At 37.6% G+C, this 15,717-nt stretch overlaps 2 protein-coding genes across 2 annotated transcripts in view; both read left to right on the plus strand.

Moving 5' to 3' along the window:
* Positions 1-2,723, plus strand: part of Slc25a13 (solute carrier family 25 member 13) — a 179,503-nt gene extending 176,780 nt beyond the window's left edge. Inside the window, exons 16-18 of the mRNA XM_047560964.1 lie at positions 950-1,108; positions 1,211-1,301; positions 1,544-2,723. Coding sequence (XP_047416920.1) covers positions 950-1,108; positions 1,211-1,301; positions 1,544-1,730 — 437 coding nt within the window. The 3' untranslated portion in view covers positions 1,731-2,723. The remainder of the gene's footprint in view (positions 1-949; positions 1,109-1,210; positions 1,302-1,543) is intronic.
* Positions 2,724-11,341: 8,618 nt separating this feature from the next.
* LOC124990834 (transcription initiation factor TFIID subunit 9B-like) lies at positions 11,342-13,984 on the plus strand. The gene has a single exon (XM_047561281.1). It carries the CDS (start codon positions 11,348-11,350, stop codon positions 11,891-11,893), a length of 546 nt encoding a protein of 181 aa, XP_047417237.1. The 5' UTR covers positions 11,342-11,347; the 3' UTR covers positions 11,894-13,984.
* Positions 13,985-15,717: the final 1,733 nt, after the last annotated feature.

Raw genomic sequence — 15,717 nt, forward strand, 5'->3', positions numbered from 1 at the left:
TTCGAAGGATGAGATATAGTTATGAGCCAGACCATGTTGGTTTGGACAGAAATTCTTACAGAATTATTAAGCCTTAAAAAAAGCAAAGGAGATTTATGCATCTGCATTTGACCAATTTGGTTTGGAATAGGTTCATAATGGAAAAGTAATAAAACCATAAGAGACAGTGTCTTCTGAGTACAGTCTCGCTTTTAAAAAATCTAAACATGGGCTGCCCCATTTTGGATAAAATGACTGTAGAAAAATTTCCCATTGGTAATTTTGGGAGGGATTTTTGTTGTTGTTGTTCCTTTTTCATTGATTATCAGCCAGTATAAATTTTAAGCCTTCTGTCAGATATTTTTCTGGAGATGTCAGTCTTTGGAAAAAGGAATTCTGAAGGGTTATCTGTGGAGTCTCCCCCTCCCCCCCACACACACATGGTGTTTGTTTAGCTATCAGCAAAGTCTTTCTGGTGTAAGGGAGAGGTTGGGGTTTGGAAGGTAGAGTGGTTGAATGTGTGAGAGAAGGCGCCTGCTGTGACAGCCAGCTGCCAGAAAGCTAGGTAAATACAGAAAAAGTCCACCTCTGAAAAATCAACCCTAATAACCTTGTGAGGTTCAGATTTCAATAGGAAAGCAAAAATATTTTAGAAACCACTTTCTCCATTCGTTCTAGACCACGCGAAGTGGTGTTACTGATAGATGATTCCTTCATATTGTTAAGTATTTAAGAATAAGAACATAATAAAAGTAGGCTGGGGGAGGGGAGCCTAGGGAGGCAGGTGCACAGGCTCAGTCTTCACTGTAGATAGGACCGCACGGCCGTGCTGTCCAGAGAGGACAGTGAAACGGGCATTTTATTGCCTCAGCCTCTTAACTTTCTTTTCACGGCCAGCAGTTCAAAGCACAGTTATTTTTATATAGTGAGAATGTGACCAGACTGAGATGGTGTTGCATGTCTCCTACAGGTATGCCTGCGGCATCTTTAGTGACCCCTGCTGATGTTATCAAGACTAGATTACAGGTGGCCGCCCGGGCTGGCCAAACCACTTACAGCGGAGTGATAGACTGCTTCAGAAAGATCCTGCGGGAAGAAGGCCCAAAAGCTTTGTGGAAAGGAGCTGGTGGTATGGAAGTAATTGGTTCTTAACTAACCCTTTGGTATCAGGTAAATTTTTTAAAAACCTAATGATATCTGTTACGTTCCTGTTTTTTTTTTTTTTTCAAAGCCCGTGTATTTCGATCCTCGCCCCAGTTTGGTGTCACTTTGCTGACTTATGAATTGCTACAACGATGGTTCTACATTGATTTTGGAGGAGTGTAAGTATCATGCGAAATCTGTTGCTACCTCAAATCCTCAGTTGTCATTGACAAAAGTGCATCAGACCCGATGGTAAAAGAGAGAAGATTTAAGAAACACTGACAAGGTCATTCCAAAGGGGAACGTATAGCTGTTGAGAATTCAACAACTCCTTTATGTTGTATGCAACAGGTTTACCAAGTTAAAAAAAAATAAATAAAACAAAAAACTCAGATTTTTACTATGTTTATTCTTTTTTCAGAAAACCCGTGGGATCCGAGCCAGTTCCTAAATCCAGGATCACACTGCCTGCTCCTAATCCTGATCATGTTGGGGGCTATAAGCTAGCAGTTGCAACATTTGCAGGGATTGAAAACAAATTTGGACTTTACCTACCTCTCTTCAAGCCATCAGCATCTACCTCACAAGGGCTCAGTGGAGGCCCCTAGGGTGACTGACCCCAGGACATTGCAGTTTGGTGGATGGTACAGCAGTAAGAACGACCCGGCTTGGATTGAAGCAAGGCTTCATTCCTTTCACATCCATCTCATGTTTGAATTCAGGTCGAGGCTTTCTATAACGCGAATTCATTCATTTTCTGTGTGTTTTCTCAACCAAATCATAGTGGAATTATTCCTAATTATTCTCTGGACCTCTGCCTACAAACCCTGGTTCCTATCTGACATTTGCTCAGATTTGGTCAATGCTAACATGATTCAAAGGAAGGAGAATAGAAATTAGGGCTCCCCTTCTTGGACTGAGATGATGGTCCCAGAGAGGCTGCTGAAAGGCAATCATGGTTCTCGGAGCAAAGGGTTCCGAGTATGTTTAAATTGGTAGGAAGCTGCGTGCATATTTATAAAAATGAAAAACACTGGAAGAAGTGAAAAAAACATCAGAAATAGCCAGCCTGGATTCAAATTTTAAACATGCACAAATTTTGTCTCTGGATTGTATTATGAAGCTTTTATGTGAAACATGTTTTTTGTAATGAAAACCACATTGGAGATGTTTAGTAATCATATTCTGTTACTGGTACCAAAACTGCTAGGGGAAAGTTTTTGCACTTTAAGGAAGTGCTTTTGGCATTTGATTATATAGACAGAGAAACTGAGACACAGTCCCGCTCCTGGATGTGCTAATTGTTTTGGATAACTGTTCATATGATGCACTCATGCTGATTACTGCCTGTTTCAATAAACACTGTAGAAAAATTCATGCACCCTATTGCTGAGTTCCCTAGTGGCCCTCATCCCCTCCCCATCCCCTCCACATCCCCATAATTGGCACCCATTTGCTTTTAAAATCCACTTTCTGTGTTGAATCATGTCAGACAAATATCTTCTAATATAGGTTTTTATTTAATTTGTGGTGCCTTACATAATGGTCAGAGGCCCATGTGTTTGTTAAGGTGGAAATAAACTATTTTTAATGCTACTGAACCATTTTCTCTCATGTGTGTATTGCATCGTGAATGATTACAACAGTTGTCTTTAGTGGACTTCATTCTACATTTTATGGCTTGAGGAAGATTGGGTTCCTATTGGCATGCTCTCTCAAGGTCACGGGTACCCTCATTTTCCTGGTTGCGAGAGAACAAGAGAAGCTACATTGACCATAGATAAGCAAAGAACTGGCAAACTAACACTTTTGTTCTAGTCAGCCCTAACACTTTTAGCAGCTTCTTATTATAATGATTTAAGTAGTATAAAGTTATAGGAAAAGTTGGACATGAAAACTGGGGTGAAATGGCATTTGAATTTTCTGATCTGACTCCAGATCATACTAAAACTACATGCTACCGTATCTTACATTTGCTAATAATTTGGCTAACACTATAATGATTGGGGGAAAGAACAATCATTAACAATCTTACCTTGAACAGAACTTAGGGCCAATCTTCTTCAGCTACCATCTTGCTACCAAAAATGCTACTGATTAATTTATCAGTGTTTATACATACACTCTCAAAGTTTCACTCTACACACAACAGCCATTTCTCAGTACCTGTTCTTGAAGGTTGACTCATTGAAAGTTATAGTTTAAAATTAGAATCAACATCATACCTAAGTCTTTGATATGTGTGCACATGTGAACATGTGTACGTGTGTGAGAAAACAGGACAAATGCATACATGGTTCATTTCATGACTATTTGGCAGAGCCAGACCCTCCATCCCTCTGACCCATGTGATAAGTGATAAATACCTCTGTTTTAATGTGAAAGACGAATCATAAAACTCAAAATTGTCTCCAAAATGTGAATGGTGTTATAGTGACACAGTCCTTTAGCTTTGGGCTTTTGAGTGTGGAGAAAAGTCCTTGAATCTGCATTCCTTTTCTTCACTTGCTTGAGATTTTATAGCATATCAAATTTTCATGGCAAAAACACTGAACTAAATCTCATAAACGGTACACCGCCCCTGCCTGCTTCTTTATGAGCTATGGCATTTGATGGGAGAGCATCTTGGCTTCACTTAGACTTATCCAGAACTGAGGGTGATTCCTTTCATAAATGAGAAACCAGAGGCCCCAGGAAGCCAATTGGAGATAGGGCCGCATTATCTGTGTTGCCTTAAAATCCTTGGCTTTTGCTCAGGAAGAGGCAGTGACTTGAGAGACTTTGAAGGAGGCCTAATTTCCAAGGAGTTCTGCTCAGTGGGTGGCATGACTGTGACATGTCTTGAATAGGACTGCAATCACCATGTGGTGAAACCACGTGAAATTTGTTCTGGGTTTCCCTTCTTCCCAAAGTGACAGCACAACATGTCGGCCGTGGTGCGGCTGCTGTCAGTACCTCGGCCATTTCCCCCCTTGAGGCTGAGGAACTGAAGGCGTGTCACTGCCACGTGCTTACATGCCCACCCAAGGGGACCAGCCTCCCCTGCTCTGCCAGGCCTGAAGTCTTTCAGCTCTGCTCTTGGTCCACCTCATGATTACTTGAGGGGTGGGGGACAGCCCTGACTTTCGTAGCAGCTTTTTTTTTTTCAAAGAAGGGAAAAAATGTGAAGCTGACCACAAAGTGAACACACTGATTCTTGGGTTCCAATCGTGGCTGGGTTTCTTGAGGCTGGGTGGCACGCTGTCGCCAAGCCCCTGCTGCACCTCATAACCCACAACCATTTTCCGTGCTCCCTGGGGTCGCCTTAATCCCAGCAGCCAGGGTCGCACGGGGAAAGTAAGAATTCTGGCACAGAAAAGAGTCATTTAAATGCTTATTACATTTCAAGCTTCAGTTTTTACTTAGCTAAAATATTTACCATTGCTGGAAAACAATGTTTAAAATTTTGTGCTTATATGTTATTTAATGGTGTGGCCTATGTAAACCTCGGGATGCTTACGTTTTTGACAGTCTCCTGGCAATGTTTAACAGCACATAACTCAGTGAGTGGGGAGTAAAAACGGGAACAAATTGTGCTTGAAACTGTTTGTAACCTCCTCCGACTAGGTATTCAGAATGCAAGTCACGTTGGAATTCTTCAGGTAGAGGGAGGGAGATCTCCAGTGATGGAATTGGGTGAATCCTGTCTAATGGCCCTGGTTATCAACCTTTTAGATAAACCCTCCCTCAAAGTCATCTTGTGCCTTTTACCACAGAAGCCATATTTGTGGGGACGAATTTGTATCCCTGCCACTGCGCAAAATCCCATTTTAAATTCAGGGTAATCAAATGCTTTCAGGATGTGGATTTTTCCAAAGATTTTTAAAAGACATGTTCCCTAGTCAGAGCAGTGAAATGTTCTTTCCACAAGTGGCATTTCCCACAAAGGGGGTGTGTGCCTTTTGTTTTACCTTTGGGGAACAATATTCGCCAAAGAGTTCTGCTTTGGGTATTAGGAAGACCACAGGTGTTGGGAAATTCATTTCCTCATCTTGGCATCTGCCAGCGTTGTCATTTCACTATACTCGCAGTTTTCAGTATCAAAGTCCAAACTGGGATCCATAAGGGCAAGGACAGCCTTTGATTCTCCCAGTGTCCTCTTGGTTTTGATTTTGAGGGATGTATGAATAGGTGGGTGGATGAATTTTTGAGAACAGTATTTTTTCCCCACCATGTCCTTTACAGGTCTTTTCTGTTGCTGGAATTAAAAGCATCACTGAAAACAATCATAGTCTTATGTTTTGGTCATTTAATCATAAATCTTATTATAGCAATTTTTGCTATTTCTAATTGATTTTAATTAATTGGTTACTTTAAGGAATTGTAACATAAACTCTTAGATTTAAATTCCCTGGTAATTCTGAAAAAGAAAGCTTTTAAAAATATGACATCCTTCTAGGTGAATGTTGCATTGGGGCTGAGATATATCTTGACGATAGTTTTTCTTATCAATAAATACATATGAATATCTGTTTACAGCTCATTTCTCTTTTCCTCAAAGTTTCTCTTAGAGGCTGCTGAGGACAGCAGGAACTCTCTTTCAGGGTTTTTTTTTTACCTAATGCATTAATTGACTCCAAAAAGAGTCCAAATGGAACACTCTGCTTTCATCTGCTGGAGAAACCTAATAAAATAATGTTGTTTGCTTTGAGATTCCCGACTGTTAAGGGGGTTTTGCTCAAGGCAAAACCACAGTCCCCTCGAATAACTTTAGAAGGAAAATTAAGAAGACACAGTAATTGTGCTTGTCTGAGACTCACTCCTTCTGGGTTACAGACACACCCGCAACACACTGGTCTGGCCACCAAGGCTCCAGGACCCACCACTGCTTTGGACAGGGCCTTTAAAGGATGCTGCATTTTGCAGGGAAGCAGTTCTTAAGGTGATTTTGAGTTCTCAGAACAGACTTGTGTAATAGTCTGTCCTGACGGTTTGGGAAAAGGAACTATAGCTTAATGAAAAAAGACTGATTAAAATATCCTTCCACATCATCCGTCACCTCTCTCCTCACCATCCTTAACCTACTAATCCCAACTCTTGCTGTGGTCTCTTCTCAGGCTCCTTCCAGATGAGAAAGGAGCAGGTTATCCTGCTTCCACCCCAGAGTTCTCATTAAATATGAGCGGTCCACAGCAGCCATGATATCATTTAATCCTCTTCATCACTCTTGAGGTGGGTACCATTCTTTCCCCCATGTTAAAAATGAGGAAACCAAGACTTGGATCAAGTTTCTTGACCACAGTCTCTCAGTGGCTAGTGATGAAGCTCAAACTTGAATCCAGGACTCATGGCAGCCTGCCCACCAGTAAAATGCAATATAGAACGTCCTTATGATAGTCTTTGTCCAGGGTTTCTTATTATCCCTAGTTCTCAATGTCAGATGTATCATTCCTAGTTTAAAGTAGAAGGAAGAGTGATCTCTGATTATTTATCATAGTAAGTACATTTGCTACCTCAAAGCGTTCCAGGGCCTGAGGACCAGGTGAATCCTGACAAGCCTTTTGAGGTTCCTCTTAAACTATTTTACAGCCTATTAAAGTCAGTAAAGAGAGGATTAAGGTAAACTTAAAGCATTTGCCTCAAGGGTGTAAAATTGAAGGTAATGTGGAAAAAGCAGAGGTAAATTTACAAACTGTTTCAGTGCAACGTGATATGATGCAAACTGAATTGTATCATCTTAAAAATCTCTACTAATTAGAAAATGCCGTTCGTTCTTCAACAAGAGTTGGAAATAATGGAAAATCAAGTTAAAAGTAAATATCTATGTGTACTTGGCCTCAAAGTGTGTCTGGAGGGAATGGATACAGTTTACAGGATGTGGAATTTGCTGGAATTACTTTTGGATATGAAATCTCCATCACCACTAATGGTGGAAAAGTCTTATTGTACTCCCAGCAAGTTTCCTGCTAGCCCTAAAGTTAAGAAGAGATATCTAACACTGCATTTGTCTCCCCAATCCTTACATAAATGAGAGCAGATTACTGACCAACCCACACCAAAAATTTGTAACATTTTGTTCCATTTTGGGCAAATTTTTGTGAAAACATTAATATTCTCACTCTACTCTTTTAGGGGTGGTATACTTCAGAGTACAGATTTCTACAGTGAAGCAGAATTTACCAATGTAACTTCTTAGTATAGTAATATGCTTTATTAATCAGAATTTCTTTCCCCCAATAATTAGCTAAGAGGCTATTTTTTATGATGAACTCTTCATTTGGATGCTATAAAAGATTTATTATAGTAAAATCAGGAAAATGAAAAAGTAAAAAAAAAAAGACATCCTTGTTTGCTTCAGAAGATAGAACTGAAGCCAGTATTTTTTTTTTTTTTCCGAACTTCATTGCCATGGAAAGTAGAGCTTCTGCACAGTTCAGTTTCAGCCTTTATCCTGTCCCGTAATGAGAATGTTATCTCATTCCTTCCAATTGAAGAAGCAGGTCACACCTAACCTGAAACTTCAAGTTACCCTTTGACTACTAGTTATAAAGTTTTTGATTTTTCTTCTCTTTTAGTTTGTGTGAGAATGAATGTAGAGAAAACATCACTTCTGTCTCTTTTTGGTAAAGTTAAGCGTGGCATTATTTCCTTTCACTCAATTTAGAGAGTGTCTTGTTCTGGTTTAATTACTAAGCCTTCTAACCACACACATATCTGGCTAAGTTATAAAAATTATGATTCTAATGGCATTGGCATGAGTTGTATTTGAGGGATATGCTCTCTTTCAAATGTATTTAAATTTTTAAAAAATCACTCATAGCAATGAATTATTAATGCCCCCAACATAAATATTCAATGATTTGGTTTCTATAGACATTGAGTTTTAGTTTTCTTTCTTCTTTTTTGTTTTTTCTTTCTTTCTCCCTCCCTTCTTTTTCTTTGTCTCATCACCCCTCTTTCTTTCTAACTCTCTTTCTTTCTCTCCTGCCTTAAAAATTATATCTTGGGGAGATTTCTGTTTCTGGCCATGATGGAATAGTATGGAAAACTAGAAAATCACAAAACTATGTGGTTTGATGTTTTCCAAACATTGGCTATGAGGCAAAAATAGGATTGTGAGTTTTGAGAGAAAGGAAACAAACAAGATGAGACCTACCATGGCATCAGCTTCCTACCTGAAGGCAGTTCCTTACACTCTACAGGAAAGGAAAATTCAAATAGCCCAGCAGTTGTCTCCCCAAATTGAAGAGATGGGAATCAATGAGACCAAGGTAGCTAAATTTGAAAGACCAATTTGAAAGTGCCCAACAGGTGGGAGCTGGTCCAAGAGACAACTCTGGAGTTTTGCAGAGGGTTCTCAAGTGTTTGGCTAGGTGCTCATCTACTCACTTGTGAGAAGAAACTATCCAAGGTTTGGGAAGGAATCATTAGAAAGGAGAAAGAAGGAAAATTCTGGAACTTCCAGAAAGGAAATGGTTTATATTCTCACCAGCCAAAGGGGAAAGTCCATATAATATGTAGAACATCAAGTAGAATTCTCAGATGAGTATCATATTATGAATAAGCCAAATGAGCCCTGCAATAAAGGCTGCACTGCCCTTAAAGCTTAGTCTCACAAAGACCCAACTGATTCCAACTAACTTAACTGTCAGAACAAATTTCAATACTACTTAAACAAATACAACAAAATCTCAGTGTACAAGATAAAATTCACAATGCCCAAATAAAAAATAAAAATTATTACCAATAACAAAATATAAAACATAACAAAGCCAAAATCTATCAGTAGAAACAGACCCAAAAATGACAGTTGATGGAACCAGCAACCAGGTCATTAGGAAAGCTACTGTAAATAATCCATATAGCCAAAAAGGTAGGGGAAGTTGGAGGTGTAGTTCAGTGAGAGAGCACTTGACCTAGGATGCATGAAAACAGAAGGCAAGGAGCACCTTCCCAACTCATTTTAGGAGTACAGTATTGTCAAATTGAATAAGACATTAAAATAACAAAACTACAGACTGATATCCCTTGAAAACAGAGACAAATACTTTGTTTTATTTTTGGGTTTTTTTGTTTTTATTTAACTTTTTATTTGCTCTAATTAGTTACACATGACAGTAGAATGCATTTATGCATTTTGATAAATCATACATAAGTGGAGTATAATTTCTCATTTTTCTGATTGTACATACTGTAGAATCACATTGGTCATATATGTACATGAGGTAATAGTGTCTTTTAGTTTACTATCCTTCCTACCCCCATACCCCTTCCCCTCCCTTCACTCCCCTCTACCTAAAGTAACTGTTCTTCCCTAGTGCCCCCACCCTATTGTGAATTAGCATCTGCATATCAGAAAAAAGACAAATATTCTTGACAACATTTTTGCAATCTGAATGCAACAACACATAAAAGATGTGGTCTTTGCTATTCCAATGGGTTCACGTAGGCATGTAAGTCAACTATAACATTCAGAAAACAACTAATGTGACAGCGTAGTGACACATTTTGCAGTTGCAGATGTGAGGCAGGAGGACTACAATTTTGAGGGCAATCTGGGCAACTTAGCAAGACCTGTCTCAAAAAAAAAAAAGAATGAAAAAAGTAATAGGGTTATAGGGCTGAGGATGCAACCCGGAGTTCAATCTTCAGTACCAAAACAAAAGAGAAAAACAAAAGTAATTAAACATCTTGATTAAAAAAAGTAATTAACATCTTGATTAAAAAGATAAGCCATGCCAGGCACAGTGGCACAAACCTGTAATCCCAGTGACTCCAGAAGTTGAGGCAGGAGGATCGCATGTTCAAGGCCAGCCTCTGCAATCTAGCAAGACCCTATCTCAAAATAAAAATTAAAAGGGCTCAGTAGTGAGTGCCTCTGGGTTCAATCCCCAGTACCACAAAAAATTTTTAAAAATAAAATAAACCACAATTACCTAAATTAGATTTGGAAAAGATATTCAGTGAAATTCAAACCAAAATTTTCTCACTAACCAGGGAGAAAAGGAAGTTTGACCTGGTAAAGGTCATCCACAAAAACTTAAAAGCATATATCATATTTTGTGTGAAAGACTGGATATGATACCAATGCACTAATATAAAAAAAAAGAAGCTAGATCAGGCACAGTGGCGCACACCTGTAATCCCAGTGGTTCAGGTGTCTGAGGCAGGATCGCGAGTTCAAAGCCAGCCTCAGCAAAAGTGAAGTGCAAAGCAACTCTCTAAATAAAATACAAAATAGGGATGGGGATGTAGCTCAGTGATCGAGTGTCCCTGAGTTCAAACCTGGTCCCCCACCCACTACCACCCCCCCAAAAAAAGAAAAGAAACAAAATTCATGAAGACTGGGGAGAAAGCAAGCAGCCGTAGAGAAGCAACTTTTCACGCTCTAGGGATCCTCCCTAAGATTAAGCATTTGATTTTTTGTTAGAAAAACTGGAGGCCAGAAGGTAGTGGGACAGGACATAGGAAGTGCTGGATGATAGAATAAAACTGTCATTGAGAATTCCATTACTGTTAAAATTATTCTTCAAAGATGAGGGAGAAATGACATTCCTAGATGAGCAAAACTTAAGTGTATGAGTAGCATACCTGTCCTGTAACGTGCTAAGGAGCGTCATTCAAGCTTAAATAAAAGGACACTAGAGGGAGATACCATGATAATAAAAAGGTCAATTTGTCAGAACATATAATTGCCTAAATATGGATGTGCCTAGTATCAGACATTCAAAACTCATTAATAAAAATGGAGAGAAAAAATGATTAAGTAGACATTTACAATCACAGTTTGGTATTTTAACATTGCCTTTTCAGTGAATGATAGAATATATTGAAAATATACAACATTTCTAGAACCACATATCCAACATCTGAGGAACTTATCCTTTCTAGTACACATGGAACATTTACCATGTTAAACCATATGCAAAGCTGTAACACAAATCTTAAGAAATTTTAAAGGATTTGAAATGTAGGGTATTTCTTATTCTGTATGTTTTCTTACCAAGCAGAATCAAACTAGAAATAAAAACAGAGATATCTGGGAAGCTTTCCAAATATTTGGAAATTAAACAACACTCATTTAAAAAACCCATAAGTCAAATAATACATCACAACGAATATTAGAAAATATTTTAACAGAATGATAATGAAAACATAACATATTAAAATGTGTGGGATACAGTAAAAGCACTACTAAGAAGAATTTCTTTCACTTCAAAGACTTATTTTGAGGAGCCTGGATAACATGGAGTCGGGCAAGATGGCGCCTCCCAAGAACGCTCCTAGAGATGCCTTGGTGATGGCACAGATCCTGAAGGATATGGGAATCACAGAGTATGAACCAAGAGTTATAAATCAAATGTTGGAATTTGCTTTCCGATATGTGACTACAATTCTGGATGATGCAAAAATTTATTCAAGCCATGCTAAGAAACCTAATGTTGATGCAGATGATGTGAGACTTGCAATCCAGTGTCGTGCAGACCAATCTTTTACCTCTCCTCCACCAAGAGATTTTTTACTGGATATTGCAAGGCAGAAAAATCAAACACCTTTGCCACTGATTAAGCCATATTCGGGACCGAGGCTGCCACCTGATAGATACTGCTTAACTGCTCCAAACTACAGACTGAAGTCCTTAATTAAAAAGGGGCCTAACCAAGGAAGACTAGTTCCACGGTTAAGTGTTGGTACTGTTAGTAGCAGGACTACTACTCCTACTATTGATGAGAAAACTGAGGTACAAAAGAACTTGCCCAAGGAAACCCAGCTAGTAGGTGATAGAGCCTGAATTCAATCTCAAGCAGCAACCCCACAAACAGTGTCTGTCCCAAATAAAGTTGCAACTCCAGTGTCAGTGACAAGCCAAAGATTTACGGTGCAGATTCCACCTTCTCAGTCCACACCTGTCAAACCAGTTCCTGCAACAACTGCAGTTCAAAATGTTCTGATTAATCCTTCAATGATTGGGCCCAAAAATATTCTTATTACCACCAACATGGTTTCATCACAGAACACAGGTAATGACTCAAACCCACTGAAGAGGAAACATGAAGATGATGATGACAATGATACTATGTAAGGAGTATAGTCTAGTCTACATCCATTTAAAAAGTGTATACTTGGTTTTGAGCTGATATACTGGACTAGAACATTCTAGATCTTAACGTTTTTTTCTTAGAAAACTTAAATGTAGTTGCAGTATTTTTCACATTAGTTCAAACTTAGATTTCTTTAATTAAGAATTGTTACAAATGTTTTTCAATTAGGCTTCAAGTGCAAAAGTTAAGTACTTGTTTCTTAATAGTTTCATTAATATGGAGTCCTACCACAGCAATTCTATTTTTGGAAGCAGTTTTCTGCCACGTGTTACTGACAGCAGCACTTACGTTTCAGTTTCTACAGCCCAGTCAGTGAACTAATCTTTAATTTCTAACCTCCATTTAAAGTTCTACTTTGTCTTATAAAATAGTCACTTTCATTGTCACTAACTTTTTTGACCAAGTCTATTTAGGAAACATTTCTTTTGGAAAGTTGAATGTATTCTTCTTAGTTTTCCCTAACTTCCCACCCCAGCTCCCTCTCTAGATCCCATTTTCTGTACTCACCCCCACAGGCTTAAGTTTATCCCCATTGCTCTTAAATGGAAAAGGTCATAACTGGAATTTTCAAAATATCATTCCTGATAATACAGGTGTCATTTTCATGTGTTTAAAACATGCTCTTCATGCTTGATGTTCTGTGGTTCACTTGAACCTGTAATTTTGCATTTGCTCTTTTTCACTCCATACTATAGCAACAGGGCTTTATCCCCTGCCTTTCATGCCTTTTGAGCTTCAGTGTGCTTAACAGGTAGTTTGGGGGTCAGTTACATTCAGTTGTAGTCCAAGTTGATAACTCCACCATATTTCACATTTTAAAATTTAACAGAAATGGTATAGCTTAAAATCTGCCTTGATAATTTACACTGGACCTAGACAAACCACTAAAGAGCAAGTGTTTTCTTCATACCACATGCATATATGGTTTGGTCACTACTGCTTGAGTCCTCCTACTGGTATAATTCAGATCATTTTCCTAGCTCGTTGCTAAGGATTTCACACATGAGATGGGATCAAACTTGAAAGTAGAATATAATGGTTCTTCTCCTTCTCTGTTAAGGCCAAGGAAAACAAATTAATGTCATGTGACTTGCATTTAGGTGCATTCCGTATAGGTTTCCCAGTAATGTTGCTGAACACCTTCCCATATTTTCCATTTATACACATAAAAGTCTTATTGGGAAAAATTGCAAAGCTTTTGAGAATAAAAATAGGCCTGTTTGGTTTCAGTCTGACATAAACAGCATGGGAATAGTTAGGCAGAATTTTCTAAAATAATTCTTCATATCATAGTCTAAGCATTTGTAGCCAGGGATCCTCAAAACTTAGTCATAAGTTTCACCGTAGGATGGTGCTTGACACATCTAAGAAATAGTTCAGAAACAGGGAAAAAATGTCTTTATCAGTTTGAATGTTTAGGGACATTAGAGAAAGGTGATAAAAAACTTAACAAAAATGGATCTGATCAACATCATAGGAGAGAAATTTTCATTATATAGCATGGATATCATTACTTGAATGTTCTCAGGGAGGCAGCATGTCAGAAGGCCTAAGTTCTAGTCCTGGCTCCATCTTTACCAACTGTGTGACCTTACTTCACCTCTGAGCCTTGTTCTCATTAGTAATAGGAAAATAACACCTACCCTGCCTACCTCACAGGGATGTTGTGAGGGTTTAATTGGTGTATGTGAAAGTTCTTTCAAAATTGTAAAATGCTATATAACTATAATGAATTATTATTAATGTATTTGTTCCAAGGTTATTAATAAAATTTAAGCTTATCAGTGAAAAAAAAAAGACTTATTTTGAGGGAAAATGTGTTTACAATCAATAATGTATGTCTCTATGGAGAAAAAGGAACAAATTAAACCTGAAGAAGAAACAAGCAAAAATGAACAAATAATAGGAAAAAACATCTACCAAGTCCAAAAACTCATTCCTCAAACAGATGAATGAAATTGATAACTATCCCTAAAGATAACACAGTATATCAGCATTAGAAAATAAAAGGAAATAACTCTATAATTCTATTTACATTAAAAGGTAAAAGGAGATACTATGGGCACTTTTATGTTAATAAATTTGACAATTGAAATGAATGCATTTCTTGAAAAGGAGAACTTATGAAAATAACTTAGCAAAATGAAACAAAAAATCAATAGAAAACCTAAATAGACTATTTTTAGCAAATAAATAAATTTGTTAGCATAAAACCTTCCCATGAATAAAACTCCTGAGCCAGACAAACTCACTAGTGAATCCATCAAACATTAAGGAGGAAATAATGCCAACATTATGCACTTTCACAAAAGAGAGGGTGTCAGAACATTTTTCAACTCATCATAGGAGCATAACATGTTACTAAAGCCTAACAAAGACACTAGAAGAGTAGAAAATCGCAGGAACAATGATGGGAAAACCCTTAAGAAATCATGAGCAACTAGAATCTAGCAATATATTAAAAATATAATGCATGTTGATCAAATGAAGTTTATCCCAAGGTAGCAAGATTGGATTATCACTTTTAAAGAGTCGAGTATAATTCGCATTATCAGAATAAAGGAGAAAAATTATATGATCATATCAATAAATGCAGGAAAGAAGCATGTGGTAAAATTCAGTGCATACTTAGAATAAAGCCTCTTGATAATCTGAGAATAGAATAGAATTTCATCTGGTAGTAGTAACACACTGAAACTCTTTTATACTAGAAAGGTAAGTCAGTTCATATTTCTTCAACAACATTGAGCTGGAAGTCCCAGCTAGTACTACAAGGAGGAAGAGATGGAGGAAGGAGAAAGAGGAAAAGAAAAACAGATAAAGATTGGGAAGGGGGCTGGGGTTGCGACTCAGCAGTAGAGCCCTTGCCTTGTATGTGTGAGGCACTGGGTTCCATCCTCAGCACCACATAAGAATAATAAATAAAATAAAGATTGGGAAGGAAGAAGTAAATGTTTTATTATTCTCAGATGGCATAAATGTGAACATATAACCAATGGAATCTATAAAATCTATAAATAATAAGTATATTTAGCAAGGCTACAAAATAAAACATTAACATCCAAAACAAACTTTATTTATACAAACAAGCAAAAAAAATTGAAAAATAACATTTGAAAACAATAATATTTATAGTAGAATTAAAGTGTAGATTAAGTAGAAATAAGTCTTTTAAAATGATATCCACATTTTGAAAACATTGGTAGCCTTAAAGAAGAATCAGTAAATGAAAAGATATACTCTGTTCGATTGGAAGACTTAACATTTTTAAGATGTTCGTTCTTACAAATTGAAATGAAATCTCAAAGTAAAAGCAGTATGCTTTTTAAAAAGAATTAAACAGTGATTCTAAAAGTCATGTGCCAACACCACTGACCTAGAAGAGATTTAAAAAAATCTTTCAGTACTTGCACTACTAGATGCAAGACTTGATAAAAAGTTATTGTAGTCAAGACCATGTGGTAAAGAAAGACACGTTAGTCAATGAAATATAATTGAGAATTCATTGGTATAG

This window comes from Sciurus carolinensis, chromosome 8 (assembly GCF_902686445.1).
Source record: "Sciurus carolinensis chromosome 8, mSciCar1.2, whole genome shotgun sequence".
NCBI classification, from domain to species: Eukaryota; Metazoa; Chordata; class Mammalia; order Rodentia; family Sciuridae; genus Sciurus; species Sciurus carolinensis.